Here is a 12964-nt window from a genome sequence, read left to right as displayed (position 1 = left end):
CAGCCCCTCCACCCTCAGGCCCCAGGGTCCCCCCAGCCCCTCCACCCTCAGCCTCCAGGGTCCCCCAGCCCCTCCATCCTCAGCCTCCAGGGTCCCCCCAGCCCTTCCACCCTCAGGCCCCCAGGGTTCCCCCAGCCCCTCCTCCCTCAGGCCCACCATGGAGGGGGTGAAGAGGATAAAATCCTCCCTCCAGCTGGCCCTCCCTGGCCCCCAGCTGCCTCCCTAGGCCCTCTGGTCAGACAGGCTCTGGTGGTGGAGCAAGGGGTGGATGTGTCATGAGAACTGGGTGCTGTCTGGGAAAAATTGAGACAAAGAGATTCCAGAGCCTTGTAGAGAGGGTGACCTCAGACACGGGGTGGAGAAGCAGCTGGTGGAGCAACTGGAGGAAGGGGCCTTGGGGGGAACGGGGGGCACGACATGGTTGTGAGTCCAGATTCCAGTGGGGCCGGGGGTCTGCACCCCTGGGTCTGATAGGGGATCTGAGGGGAGGGCCGTGGGTGTGAGGGGCAGGTGCAGAGCCCTGGGCTGGGGAGAAGCTGGGCGGGAACTGACCTCATGTCCAAGGTGAGGACCCACTGCGCCATCTGTCCATCTGTCCGTTTTTGCGTGTCTCTTCTGGACTAGCCTCACCCTCTCCCTCCAGTCTGTCTGTCTGTCCATGGAGTTTACTCCTTACCTTTACTCATGTTTAGACTACATTGCTCCTAAAAGACTAATAAAGTTTCCCTAAGTCCAACAACAACGAAAGACCCCAGGTCTGAGGGAGAAGTTGGGGTCCCCTGGGTGTGAGGGAGCAGGGGCTGGGGGACCCCTTCCTTGCAGAGGGCTGGGGGAGTGGTCAGGGCGGGGCCCGGGGCCGGGAGGGGAGTGTCCCGCTCCTGCGGACTGGCCTCCCTGGCATGGGCTCCGGTGCCCGCACTGACCACAGCGGGCAGTGGAGGGTCAGGCAGCCTCGGACAGGGAGCGGCCTCAGGTCCCAGCCCGCAGTCCGGCATCGGAGGAGGTGAGCGACCCCTGAGCACCTGAGGTGACCCAGGCGGGTGACCTGAACCCTGGATTGGGCTGGGGTGGGGGGGTGGTGCTTCAGCACAGCAGGGCTGGACCTCTTGCCGCAGGCAGATCCCCACACGGCTGAGGGATGGGCTAAGAAGCCAGGGGTCTCGCGGGGCTAAGAAGGTGAGAGTGTGCAAGGCTCAGGGCAAGGGCCTAGGGTCCCAGTTCTGAGGGAGGAGGGTCTGGAGGCCCCTGGTTCTGAAGGAGGAGGGGCTGGGGCCCCAGTTCTGAGAATGGAGGGGCTGGGGGACCCCTAGGTGTGAGGGAGAAGGGGTTTGGGGGACCCTGCACCTGAGAGGGAGAAAGCAGGTGTGTGTGGAGGCTGTTGGAGTTGGACGCCAGGCCCTTCAGGGCTCAGAGCAGAGCCCCAGTGCCGGCCAAGCCCCTCAGAGCCCGAGTCCCTGGGGGCACCGAGCACCTGTTTGCTCTTAGGAGCTGGGCTACTCATGCACCTCAGGACTCACGTCTGTTTGCTGTGGAAACAAGGAGGGGTGTCTCCAGTTATCTGGTTCATCTTTCACCCTTGGGCCCTGGGGAGGGGGGGCAAGGGACATCTGTGACCGCAAACTTGACCTCACCCACACCAGTGATGGGTTGCCAGGTACTCAGAGTCCCTGGTGAGAGAGAAACTGAGTCACAGTGACAACTGCCAGTGAGACCTCAGTTCCTCCTCCCTCAGACCCTGGGGTCCCCCAGCCCCACCTCCCCAAACACAGGGGTTCCACAGCCACTCCTCCCCACACCCAGGGGTCTCCCAGCCCCTCCTCCCCAGACCCAGGGGTCTCCCAGCCCCTCCTCCCCACACCCAGGGGTCTCCAGCCCCTCCTCCCCAGACCCAGGGGTCTCCCAGCCCCTCCTCCCTCAGACCCAGGGGTCTCCCAGCCACTCCTCCCCAGACCCAGGGGTCTCCCAGCCCCACCTCCCCAAACCCAGGGGTCCCCCAGCCCCTCCTCTCTCAGACCCAGGGGTCTCCCAGCCCCTCCTCCCTCAGACCCAGGGGTCTCCCAGCCACTCCTCCCCAGACCCAGGGGTCTCCCAGCCCCTCCTCTCTCAGACCCAGGGGTCTCCCAGCCCCTCCTCCCCAGAACCAGGGGTCTCCCAGCCCCTCCTCCTTCAGACCCAGGGGTCTCCCAGCCCCTCCTCCCCAGGCCCAGGGGTCTCCCAGCCCCTCCTCCCCAGACCCAGGGGTCTCCCAGCCCCTCCTCCCCAGACCCAGGGGTCTCCCAGCCCCTCCTCCCTCAGACCCAGGGGTCTCCCAGCCCCTCCTCCCCAGACCCAGGGGTCCCCAGCCCCTCCTCCCCAGACCCAGGGGTCCCCAGCCCCTCCTCCCTCACACCCAGGGGTCTCCTAGCCCCTCCTCCCGAGACCCAGGGGTCCCCCAGCCCCTTCTCCCCAGACTCTGCTGGTCTGCAGGCTCCTCTTCTCTGGCCCCTGCCCCTGTCACCTCGCCTGTCTCTGCAGAGATGCCTGACAAACCATCTGTGGAGACAAAGGAGGAGGCGGGGGCCGCAGAGAATGGTGCTGAGGAGGACCTGGGGGGGCTGACGCCCGAGGAGCTTCGGCAGGGCCAGGAGGCCGCCCTGGCGCTGGAAGGCATGATGGCCCTGAGCACGCAGTCGCTGGTGCAAGCCGAGGTGGAGGACCTGTACCAGCTCGAGCGGCCCCTGGGCCAAGGCCGCTACGGCCGGGTGCTTCTGGTCACCCACCGCCAGAAAGGTAAGGAGTCTGGGAGGTGGTGGCGGCCAGGTCCGGGTGCCCGCTCCATGCGGTGTGTGCTGGGGAGCCCACCCACCCTCTCTGAGCTCACTCTCCTCCATGGACTGTGATCCTTTTTTTTGTTGTTGTTGTTGTTAAGCTTTTTTAAAAAATATTTATTTATTCCTTTTTTGTTGCCCTTGTTATTTTATTGTTGTAGTTATTATTGATGCCATTGTTGTTAGATAGGACAGAGATAAATGGAGAGAGGAGGGGAAGACAGAGAGGGGGAGAGAAAGACAGACACCTGCAGAACTGCTTCACCACCTATGAAGTGACTCCCCTGCAGGTGGAGAGCCGGGTGCTCGAACTGGGATCCTTAAGCCAGTCCTTGCGCTTTGCGCCACGTTGCCCTTAACCCGCTACGCCACCGCCCGACTCCCGGACTGTGATTCTAAGTTGTCTGCTGCCTCCGGTGCTGGGGACAGTTAGGAGACCTCCACCCTGGCAGTCACCCTCGAGGCCATAGCAAGCACAGGACACCCACTTCCCGTCAAGCACACACACCCTTTCTCTCCCCAGAGGCCTGGAGATGATGTTGGCTCAGATCCCACCTTCCAGAGGCCACCTGGGAGGTATGGGGACCCAGAGATGAGCATGCCTGTCCCCCTCGCATGCACCCCCACATGGCGGGGCAGGAAGGGGTGTGGGGACAGGGAGGGGCGCCTGATGTCCTCTCCTGACACCCGCTCCCAGGTGGGCGGCTGAGGTCCACCTGTCCCCAGGCTGGTTCCTCCTCAGGGCCTTGTTCTTAAAACCCAAAACAAACAATGTGAGTCTTTATGCGGGGGAGCAGGGGCCCAACTAGGCGTAGCTCTGGCTCAGTCCAAGGGTGCAGCCTTGGCTTCAAGGCCTGCATCAGACCCCTCTGCTCCACCTCCCGGGCTAAAAAGTCTGCGCTGTCTTTTTCTGTTCTGTAGCTGTAGTCTAGTTCTTGCTTATCACACAGGAGGGAGGAGGAGAGAAGGAGAGAGTGAGAGGAGCAGATTGCTCTGGTACATTTGATCTGATCAGAGGTTGAACTCAGAGCCTCATGCTTGAGGGCACAGCGCTGCCCTGCCTCCTGGGTTGCTTGGTACATTTATTTTATGAAACCAGAGGGCTCCTGTGCCACCAGTCACCTTCTCTCTGTTCCTGTCTTTCTGTTTGATTCTGTTGGGTAGAGACAGAAATTGAGATGAGAGGGGGTAGGGAGGGAGAGAAACTCGTGAAGCTCTCTTCCTGCAGGTGAGGGCTAGGCGTTTGAACTCAGGTTCTTGAAGACTGTAATGTGTGTGCTCAACCAGGTGCACCACCACCTGGCCTGTTTCTCTTTTTCTAGGTTTTATTTTTTTTTAAAGATTTAAAAAAATATATTGATTTCCTTTTTGTTGCCCATGTTGTTTTTATTATTGTTGTAGTTATTATTGTTGATGTCGTCGTTGTTGGATAGGACAGAGAGAAATGGAGAGAGGAGGGGAAGACAGAGAGGGGGAGAGAAAGACAGACACCTGCAGACCTGCTTCACCGCCTGTGAAGCGACTCCCCTGCAGGTGGGGAGCCGGGGGCTCGAACCAGGATCCTTATGCCTGTCCTTGTGCTTTGCACCACGTGTACTTAACCCGCTGCACTACTGCCCGACTCCCCCTAGTTTTTATTTTTATATTTTACCTTTTCTTTTCTTCTTTTCATTCACTAGGACAAAGAGAGAGGATGAGGAGATAGTGAGGGGGAGAGAAAGAAAGACACCTGCAGACCTGCTTCACCGCTTGTGAAGCATCCCCCCTACAGATAGAGATCGGTGGGCTCGAACCGGGATCCTTGCGCCAGTCTGTGCGCTTTGTACTATGTGCACTTAACCCAGTTCGCCACCACCTGCCCTGTCTTTCTTGTTTTCTGCTGTGTGGGGGACCAAAGCCAGGGCCCCATGTTTCTGGGCTTATGGCTATATCACTGGGTCTCTCCTTGGCCCTAATCTCTCTCTCTCTCTTTATAAGATTGATTGGTTGGTTGGTTGGTCATGAGAGAGAAGCCAGATCTCTCTGGCATAAGGTGGTGTCGGGGACTGAGACGGAGCCTCTGAGACCTCAGGCAGCCAAGTCTGGTGTCCCTATAGACCGAGCGAGCTCCCTGCCCCTGTCTCTTTCTGTACGGACTCTGGTCCTATGGGGTGTGGGCCGCCTTCTTGTACCGGCCTGTCCCCGGGAGCCAGGGAGATAGCGCATACCAGGAACCCTCCAGAAAGCTCATGCTTGAGGTCCGAGGTTCAATCTTCAGACTGCTTTAGGCCAGAGCTGAGCAGTGCTCTAGTCTCTGAGGAAAATAAAATAAATCTTTAAAAAGAAAATCTGTCTCTGTCTGCAAACACAGCCTTGTTCTGTGATGGAGAGTGAGGACTTGTCATGAATTGGGAGAGAAGGCGCAGGGCCTGTGTCAGGGAAGTGCAGGACTCTGGGGCCCTTGAGCAGGGGTCCTGCCCACTCTCCTGGCCTGGCGGAGGGGAGTGGGGTGGAGGCTCTCTTGGGCTGACAGAAAGTTCTCCTGTGGGTCTCACATTGGGTGCCACCATAGGCAGGGATCAAGAGACCACAGGGGTCCCTTCAGCAGGTGGGGGGGGGGGGCTGTCACTGCCTGCAGCCTGCAGCCTGCTGCTCTCTGTCCTGTGGGCTGGGCCCTGAGCAAAGGGGAGGGGCCAGAGGCCCTGCCTCCAGGAGGCCGAGGGTCTAGGAGTGCTTGCCCCCTGCCCCACAGTCAATCTCATCTCACTGCCCCCAGGCCCACTGGTGTGGGCTGGCTTTCCCCACTGTCCTCAGCATCTGTGCTGGAATAAGGGGTTAGACAGAGCATGGAGTGGGGTCAGGCGGTATCACACCTGGTTACGTGCACACATTACAGTGTGCAAGGGCCAGGGTTCAAGCCCCTCGTCGCCACCTAGAGGCCGAAAGCTTCACGAATGGTGAAGCAGGGCTGCAGGTGTCTCTCTGTCCTTTTCCTTCTCTACCTCCTCCTCCTCCTCTGTCAATTTCTGTGTATATCCAATAATAAATAAAATTAAATTAAAAAGAAAAAAAGAGATAGCATAGAGGTTCTGAGCTCAGAACTGAGGGAGGAGGGACTGTGGGACCACTGGGCCTGAGGGAGGAGGGGTCAGGGCTGGATCTGAGGAGAGACTGGGCTTTCCAGATCTAGGTGGACTCAGGGCTGGGTGGTGGAGGGGCCTCGGCAAGGACCCAGGCTGGGGTCCAGGAGAGCAGACCCCTCTCTCCCGTCCCATCTGTGCAGGCACATTTCTGGCCCTGAAGCAGCTCCCCAAGGCCTCCACCTCCCTGCGCAGCTTCCTGCAGGAGTTCTGTGTGGGGCTCTGGCTGGGCTCGCACCCCGGCATCGTGGCAGCCTACGGCATCGGCCTGGAGTCAGCTGACTCTTACAGTTTCCTGACTGAGCCCGTGCTGCATGGGGATCTCATCTCCTTCATCAAGCCCAAGGTGGGTGACGGCACATGGGACCCCCAGCCCCAGCACTGCAGCAAACCCCAGAAATAACCCTGAGCCCCAAGAACCTAGTCATGTCCCTGAACCCCAGACATGGCCCTGGACCCCAGACATGGCCCTGAACCCCAGGAATGACCCTGAACTCCAGGAACGACCCTGAACCCCAGGCATGACCCTGAGCCCCTGGCATGACCCTGAGCCCAGTAACAAGCCTGAACCCCAGGCATGACCCTGACCCCAGGCATGAGCCTGACCCCAGGCAAGTCCCTGAACCCCAAGAATGACCCTGAAAAGCCAGGAACAGCCCTGTACCCCAGGAATATCCTGGGCCTGGAGAATGTCCATGAACCCCAGGCATGACCCTGAGCCCCTGGCATGACCCTGACCCCAGTAACAAGCCTGAACCCCAGACATGACCCTGAGCCCCTGGCATGACCCTGACCCCAGTAACAAGCCTGAACCCCAGACATGACCCTGAGCCCCTGGCATGACCCTGAGCCCAGTAACAAGCCTGAACCCCAGGCATGACCCTGAAAACCCAGGCATGTCCCTGGAACCCCAGGGATGATTCTGACCCCCAGGAACAACCCTGAACCCCAGGAATATCCCTGAGCCTTGGGAATGCCCATGAACCCCAGGCACGACCCTGACCCCAGGCATGTCCCCAGCCCCCCTGAATCTCCGCCTCGGCCCCTCGGGCTCAAGGGCCCCGGCACGGGTTCCCCCCTCTGCCAGTGGCGCTTTCGCCGCCGCCTCCGGGGCGCCCTCCCTGACCACCCCTCCCCGCTCCCAGGTGGGGCTCCCCCCGGGCGCGGCTCCCCGCGTGGCGGCCCAGCTGGCCGGCGCCCTGGAGCACCTGCACGGCCTCGGCCTGGTCTACCGGGACCTCAAGCCCGAGAACGTGCTGGTGTGCGACGCCGCCTGCCGCCGGGTCAAGCTGGCCGACTTCGGGCACACGCGGCCGCGGGGGACCCTGCTGCGCCTGGCCGGGCCGCCCCTGCCCTACACGGCGCCCGAGCTGTGCGCGCCGCCGCCGCTGCCCGCCGGGCTGCCCATCCGGCCCGGCCTGGACGCCTGGGCGCTGGGCGTGCTCCTCTTCTGCGGCCTCACCGGCTGCTTCCCCTGGGACCGCCCGCTGCCCGACGACCCCTTCTACGGAGACTTCCTGGCCTGGCGCGCCGAGCCCCGCGCCCCCCTGCGCCCCCGGCCCTGGCTCGGCCTGGCGCCCGCCGCAGACGCGCTCCTGGGGGGGCTGCTGGACCCCCGGCCCGGGGACAGGCGCCCCGTGGGCTCGGTCACCGAGTATCTGGGGCGGCCCTGGCGGCTGCGGGAGGGCGGGGAGGAGGGGGAGGAGGGGGAGGAGGGGGAGGAAGGGGGTGGGGAGAGGGGCGTGGAGGAGGGCGAGTGAGCAGAGGGAGGAGGGGGGTGGTCTGGAGGGGGTGAGTGAGGGACCTGGAGGGAGGGGTGGGGAGGAGGGGTGGGGAAGGAGAGCTGGAGGGAGGGGTGAGTGAGGAGGGGTGGGGCGGGAGAGCTGAAGGGAGAGGGTGGGGAGGAGGGATGGGGAGGGAGAGCTGGAGGGAGGGGTGAGTGAGGAGGGGTGGAGAGGGAGAGCTGGAGGGAGGGGTGAGTGAGGAGGAGTGGGGAGGGAGAGCTGGAGGGAGAGGGTGGGGAGGAGGGATGGGGAGGGAGAGCTGGAGGGAGGGGTGAGTGAGGAGGAGTGGGGAGGGAGAGCTGGAGGGAGGGGTGAGTAAGGAGGAGTGGGGAGGGAGAGCTGGAGGGAGAGGGTGGGGAGGAGGGGTGGAGAGGGAGAGCTGGAGGGAGGGGTGAGTGAGGAGGGGTGGGGAGGGAGAGCTGGAGGGAGGGGTGAGTGAGGAGGAGTGGGGAGGGAGAGCTGGAGGGAGGGGGTGGGGAGGAGGGGTGGAGAGGGAGAGCTGGAGGGAGGGGTGAGTGAGGAGGAGTGGGGAGGGAGAGCTGGAGGGAGGGGGTGGGGAGGAGGGGTGGAGAGGGAGAGCTGGAGGGAGGGGTGAGTGAGGAGGAGTGGGGAGGGAGAGCTGGAGGGAGGGGTGAGTGAGGAGGGGTGGGGAGGGAGAGCTGGAGGGAGGGGTGAGTGAGGAGGGGTGGGGAGGGAGAGCTGGAGGGAGGGGTGAGTGAGGAGGGGTGGGGAGGGAGAGCTGGAGGGAGGGGTGAGTGAGGAGGGGTGGGGAGGGAGAGCTGGAGGGAGGGGTGAGTGAGGAGGGGTGGGGAGGGAGAGCTGGAGGGAGGGGTGAGTGAGGAGGGGTGGGGAGGGAGAGCTGGAGGGAGGGGTGAGTGAGGAGGGGTGGGGAGGGAGAGCTGGAGGGAGGGTGTGAGTGAGGAGGGAGAGCTGGAGAGGGGGTGAGTGAGGAGGGGCAGGGAGAAGGGCAGGCCAGGCAGAGCCTATGAGCCAGCTGGGGTGAGTGAGGGAGAGCAGTCGCTAGAGGGGCTCCTCTGAGGGGCCTTGTGTCTGTCCTCTGGCCTCCTCTCTCCCCTGGCAGGGTCTCACCTGCCTGTGCCCGGCCCCTGCCCTGGTCAGCCCCTAGCCGTCCCGCGGCGCTGTCTGTCCTGGATCTTCCTGTGTCCCTGTGTCCCGCAGCCCTGGGGGAGGGGCTTTCTGTGCCCCGGCCCCTCTTGGCCTCTCTTGGGGGTCCTGCCACCCAAAGGCACAGCCTGCTCTCCCTGCAAATAAAGGCCGGCTGGCACTGGAGTCTGGGGTGCTGTCTGTCTGTCTGCCGCGTCTGTGAGGGAACAGAAGAATGGGGTGGTGTGAGAGACAGACGGACAGAGGGAGAGGGCCTGGGTGGTGGCGCACCTGGTCCCCACCTGCACACCTGCACACCTGCACAGCTGCACACCTGCACACCTGCACAGCTGCACACCTGCACAGCTGCGGGGGCGGGGGAGTGTTGTAGGCGTCTTCTCTCTCTCTCTCCTTTTTTTCCCCCCAGAGCCTGCTCAGCTCCGGCTTATGGTGGTGCAGGGGACTGACCTTCCGTCTCCATTTATGTCTTTATCTAATAAATAAATAAAGATAATAAAAAAATTAAAAAGAAACTCAGAGAAGAAAGGAAACGCAGAAAGAGACACACTGATGGAGAAGAAAGAAAGGGGGCCAGGCGTGGGGGCGCACCTGGTTAAGCGCTCACGTTACAGTGACAGGATCCAGGTTCAAGTCCCTGGTCCCCACCTGCAGGGAGAAGCTTCACAAGTGGTGAAACAGGACTGCAGGTGTCTCTGTCTCTCCCCCTCTCTCCTCTCGATCTTCCTACCCTCTCAATTTCTCTCTGTGTCTACCCAAGAATTAACTAATTTTTTTTAAATATTATCTTTATTTATTAGAGACAGCCAGAAATCAGGGTGATAGAGAGAGACAGAGAGACACCTGCAGCCCTGCTTCACCACTCACAAAACTTTCCTCCTGCAGGTGGGGGCTGGGGGCTCAAACCCGGGTCCTTGTGCGCTGTGATACATGAGCTCCACCAGGTGCGCCGCCACCCGGCCCCAATAAAAATATATTTTTTAATTACAGAAATCCTTTCTTTTTTATTTTATTTTTTTTTTATTTAAGAAAGGATTAATTAACAAAACCATAGGGTAGGAGGGGTACAACTCCACACAATTCCCACCACCCAATCTCCATATCCCACCCCCTCCCCCGATAGCTTTCCCATTCTCTATCCCTCTGGGAGCATGGACCCAGGGTCATTGAGGGTTGCAGAAGGTGGAAGGTCTGGCTTCTGTAATTGCTTCCCCACTGAACATGGGCGTTGACTGGTCGGTCCATACTCCCAGTCTGCCTCTCTCTTTCCCTAGTAGGGTGGGTCTCTGGGGAAGCTGAGCTCCAGGACACATTGGTGGGGTCTTCAATCCAGGGAAGTCTGGCTGGCATCCTGATGACATCTGGAACCTGGTGACTAAAAAGAGAGTTAACATACAAAGCCAAACAAATTGTTGAGCAATCATGGACCCAAAGCTTGGAAAAGTGGAGAGGAAGTATTAGGGAGGGTACTCACTGCAAACTCTAGTGTACTTCTGCTTTCTTACTTTGGTGCCATACTCCAAACTCAGTCAATTTCTGCTTTGCGTTTCTACTTCTTTTTTTTTTTACATGCATAACATTCCCCAGATTCCCATTTAGCAATACAACCCCCACTATTTCATTCATCCTTTTTCATGGACCTGTATTCTCCCCACCCACCCACCCACCCCAGAGTCTTTTACTTTGGTGTAATACTCCAATTCCATTTCAGGTTCGACTTGTGTTTTCTTTTCTAATCTTGTTTTTCAACTTCGGCCTGAGAGTGAGATCATCCCATATTAGAAATCCTTTCATTAAGACACACACAGAGAGAGAAACAGAGAGAGGACAGACTAGGTGGCTAGGTGTGTGTGTGAGAAAGAGGAGAGACAGGAAGAGAGAAGGTGTTTGTGGGGGCAGGCGGTGGAGCAGCAGGTTAAGCACACACAGTACAAAGCGTAAAGACCCTCACAAGGATCCCCGTTCGAGCCCCGGCTCCCCACCTGCAGGGGAGTCGCTTCCCAGGCGGTGAAGCAGGTCTGCAGGTGTCTGTCTTTCTCTCTCCCTCTCTGTCTTCCCCTCCTCTCTCCATTTCTCTCTGCTCCATATTAAAAAAAAAAAAAAAAAAAAGGCCTCCAGGTGCTGTGGATTCATAGTGCAGGCACCAAAAATAAATAAATAAAGTGTGTGTGTGTGTGTGTGTGTGTGTGTGTGTAAGAGAGAGAGAGAGGGAGATGGAGAGACTGTGGGGGTGACCAGGGCAGGCGTCCTGCCAGAGCCCCCTGTCCAGCTGAACATGCCAGGAGCACCAGCGCATGTGTGAGTGCCTGGGCCCCCTGTGCACAGGTCATGTGTGTCGTGTCCCGTGTGCAGTGGGGACTTCAGCCCGCACCCCCCCCCCACCTCCCTCTGGCAGCCACCTGCAGACACTCCCTCTTCCTAGCACCCTGCCTGGCGGCCTGCCCACTGCCAGCCTGCTCCAGGGAGATCCGGTGTCGCTCGCACCCCTCCCGGTGCCCTGCTGGGGCCTCCGAGGTGTTACCTGAGGGGGGGGGAGAGCAGCAGCCTGCATAGGGTGACCCCAGGGAGCCAGGAATGTGGGTGCAGTCCAGAGAAACAACAGGCTCTGTCTTGGCAACCCAGGTGTGCTTCCTGGAGGGGAGGGGGCAGTCAGGGGAGGACAAGATGGGAGGAGTGGGGGTGGGCAGGAGCGGGAACTGCGGGCCATCCTCTGTTGACTCTGAAATAGCCCAAGCATTCAGCCAAGAATGTGTCCCCCAAACCCGGGAGGGGCGGACTGGGGGTGGGGCGGGGAGGCTGAGGGTGCTAATTGGTGGCAGCAGCTGGAGATTAGCTGGGAGGTGAAGACCGGCCCCGCTCAGGGGGAGGCCTGGGCAGCACTAATTAGGCATTGCCACTAATTAGGCAGCGCTAATGGGGTAACTGGGAGACCTCTCTGAGTACTTAGCACTCACTGTGCCCTGGGTCCAGGGCAGAGCAGACACAGGGGCCCCACACAGCCAGGGCCCAGCTGGCCTCGAACCCAGGGCTGCCCAGGACTGCTGGTCACATGTTCTAGAGCTCACACTGCAGGGGTGACCTGCTTTCATGAGGAGAGAGAGACAGGGAGTGCGAGAGCGTGTGTGACGCTGTGTATGGGAGGGTAAGAGTGTGAGTGTGTGTGTGTGTGTGTGTGTGTGTGTGTGTGTGTGTGTGTGTGACTGTGTGTGAGTGTGTGTGTGTGACTGTGTGTGAGTGTGTGTGTGTGACTACATGAGTGACTGTGTGTGTGACTGTGTGTAAGTGTGACTGTGTGTGAGTGTGACTGTGTGTGTGAGTGTGACTGTGTGTGTGAGTGTGACTATGTGTGTGTGAGTGTGATTGTGTGTGAGTGTGACTGTGTGTGTGACCGTGTGTGTGACCCTGTGTGTGACCCTGTGTGTGTGACTGTGTGTGTGTGAGAGTGAGTGAATGAATGTGTGTGTGAGTGTGAGAATGTGTGTGTGAGAGTTTGTGTGAGTTTGACTGTGTGTGTGAGTGAATGAATGTAAGTGTGTGTGAGTGTGACTGCGTGAGTGACTGTGTGTGTGTGACTGTGTGTGAGTATGACTGTGTGTGTGACTGTGTGTGAGTGTGTGTGTGTGAGTGTGTGTGACTGTGTGATTGTGTGACTGTGTGTGTGTGAATGTGACTGTGTGTGTGAGAGTGAGTGAATGAATGTGTGTGAATGTGAGAGTGAGTGAATGAGAGTGTGAGTGTGTGAAAGTGTGTTTGAGTGTGACTGTGTGTGTGACTATGTGTGTGTGTGTAAGTGTGAGTGAATGAATGTGTGTGTGAATGTGTGTGATAATGTGTGTGAGAGAGAGTGTGTGTGTGTGGCATGAGAGTGTGAGGACAATAGTGAGTCTGAGGAATTGTGTGGTGCACGAGGGTTGCTGTGAGGGTGACAGCTTGAGCAGGGGTGGTGCCTGGGTGTGACAGACAGAACAGTGTGTGGTGAGTGCGCCGCAGGGAGGGGAGAGAGAGGGAAAGAGTGTGTGTACAATAGAGCAGGAATGTGTGTGGGGACCCCAGGAGACAGAGGCAGCCAAGACCCCCACACACACCAGGCTGGGCCCTTCATGGCGCAGCCCCTCCCAGCACAGCCTGGAGC

At 59.6% G+C, this 12964-nt stretch overlaps 1 protein-coding gene and 1 long non-coding RNA gene across 2 annotated transcripts; both read left to right on the top strand.

The window, feature by feature from the left end:
- The first annotated feature begins 540 nt into the window (after window positions 1–540).
- SBK2 (SH3 domain binding kinase family member 2) lies at window positions 541–7686 on the top strand. The gene is made up of 4 exons (XM_007535209.2): window positions 541–1003; window positions 2515–2769; window positions 6070–6272; window positions 7072–7686. The coding sequence occupies exons 2-4, from the start codon at window positions 2517–2519 to the stop codon at window positions 7684–7686; spliced, it is 1071 nt and encodes a 356-aa protein (XP_007535271.2). The 5' UTR covers window positions 541–1003; window positions 2515–2516.
- Window positions 7687–8593: 907 nt separating this feature from the next.
- Window positions 8594–9000, top strand: LOC132533859 (uncharacterized). The gene is made up of 2 exons (XR_009545600.1): window positions 8594–8626; window positions 8657–9000. It is a non-coding gene; the product is annotated as an uncharacterized LOC132533859 (long non-coding RNA).
- Window positions 9001–12964: the final 3964 nt, after the last annotated feature.

This window comes from Erinaceus europaeus, chromosome 2, assembly GCF_950295315.1.
Source record: "Erinaceus europaeus chromosome 2, mEriEur2.1, whole genome shotgun sequence".
Taxonomy (NCBI): Eukaryota; Metazoa; Chordata; class Mammalia; order Eulipotyphla; family Erinaceidae; genus Erinaceus; species Erinaceus europaeus.
This window is presented reverse-complemented; position numbering and strand designations above follow the sequence as displayed.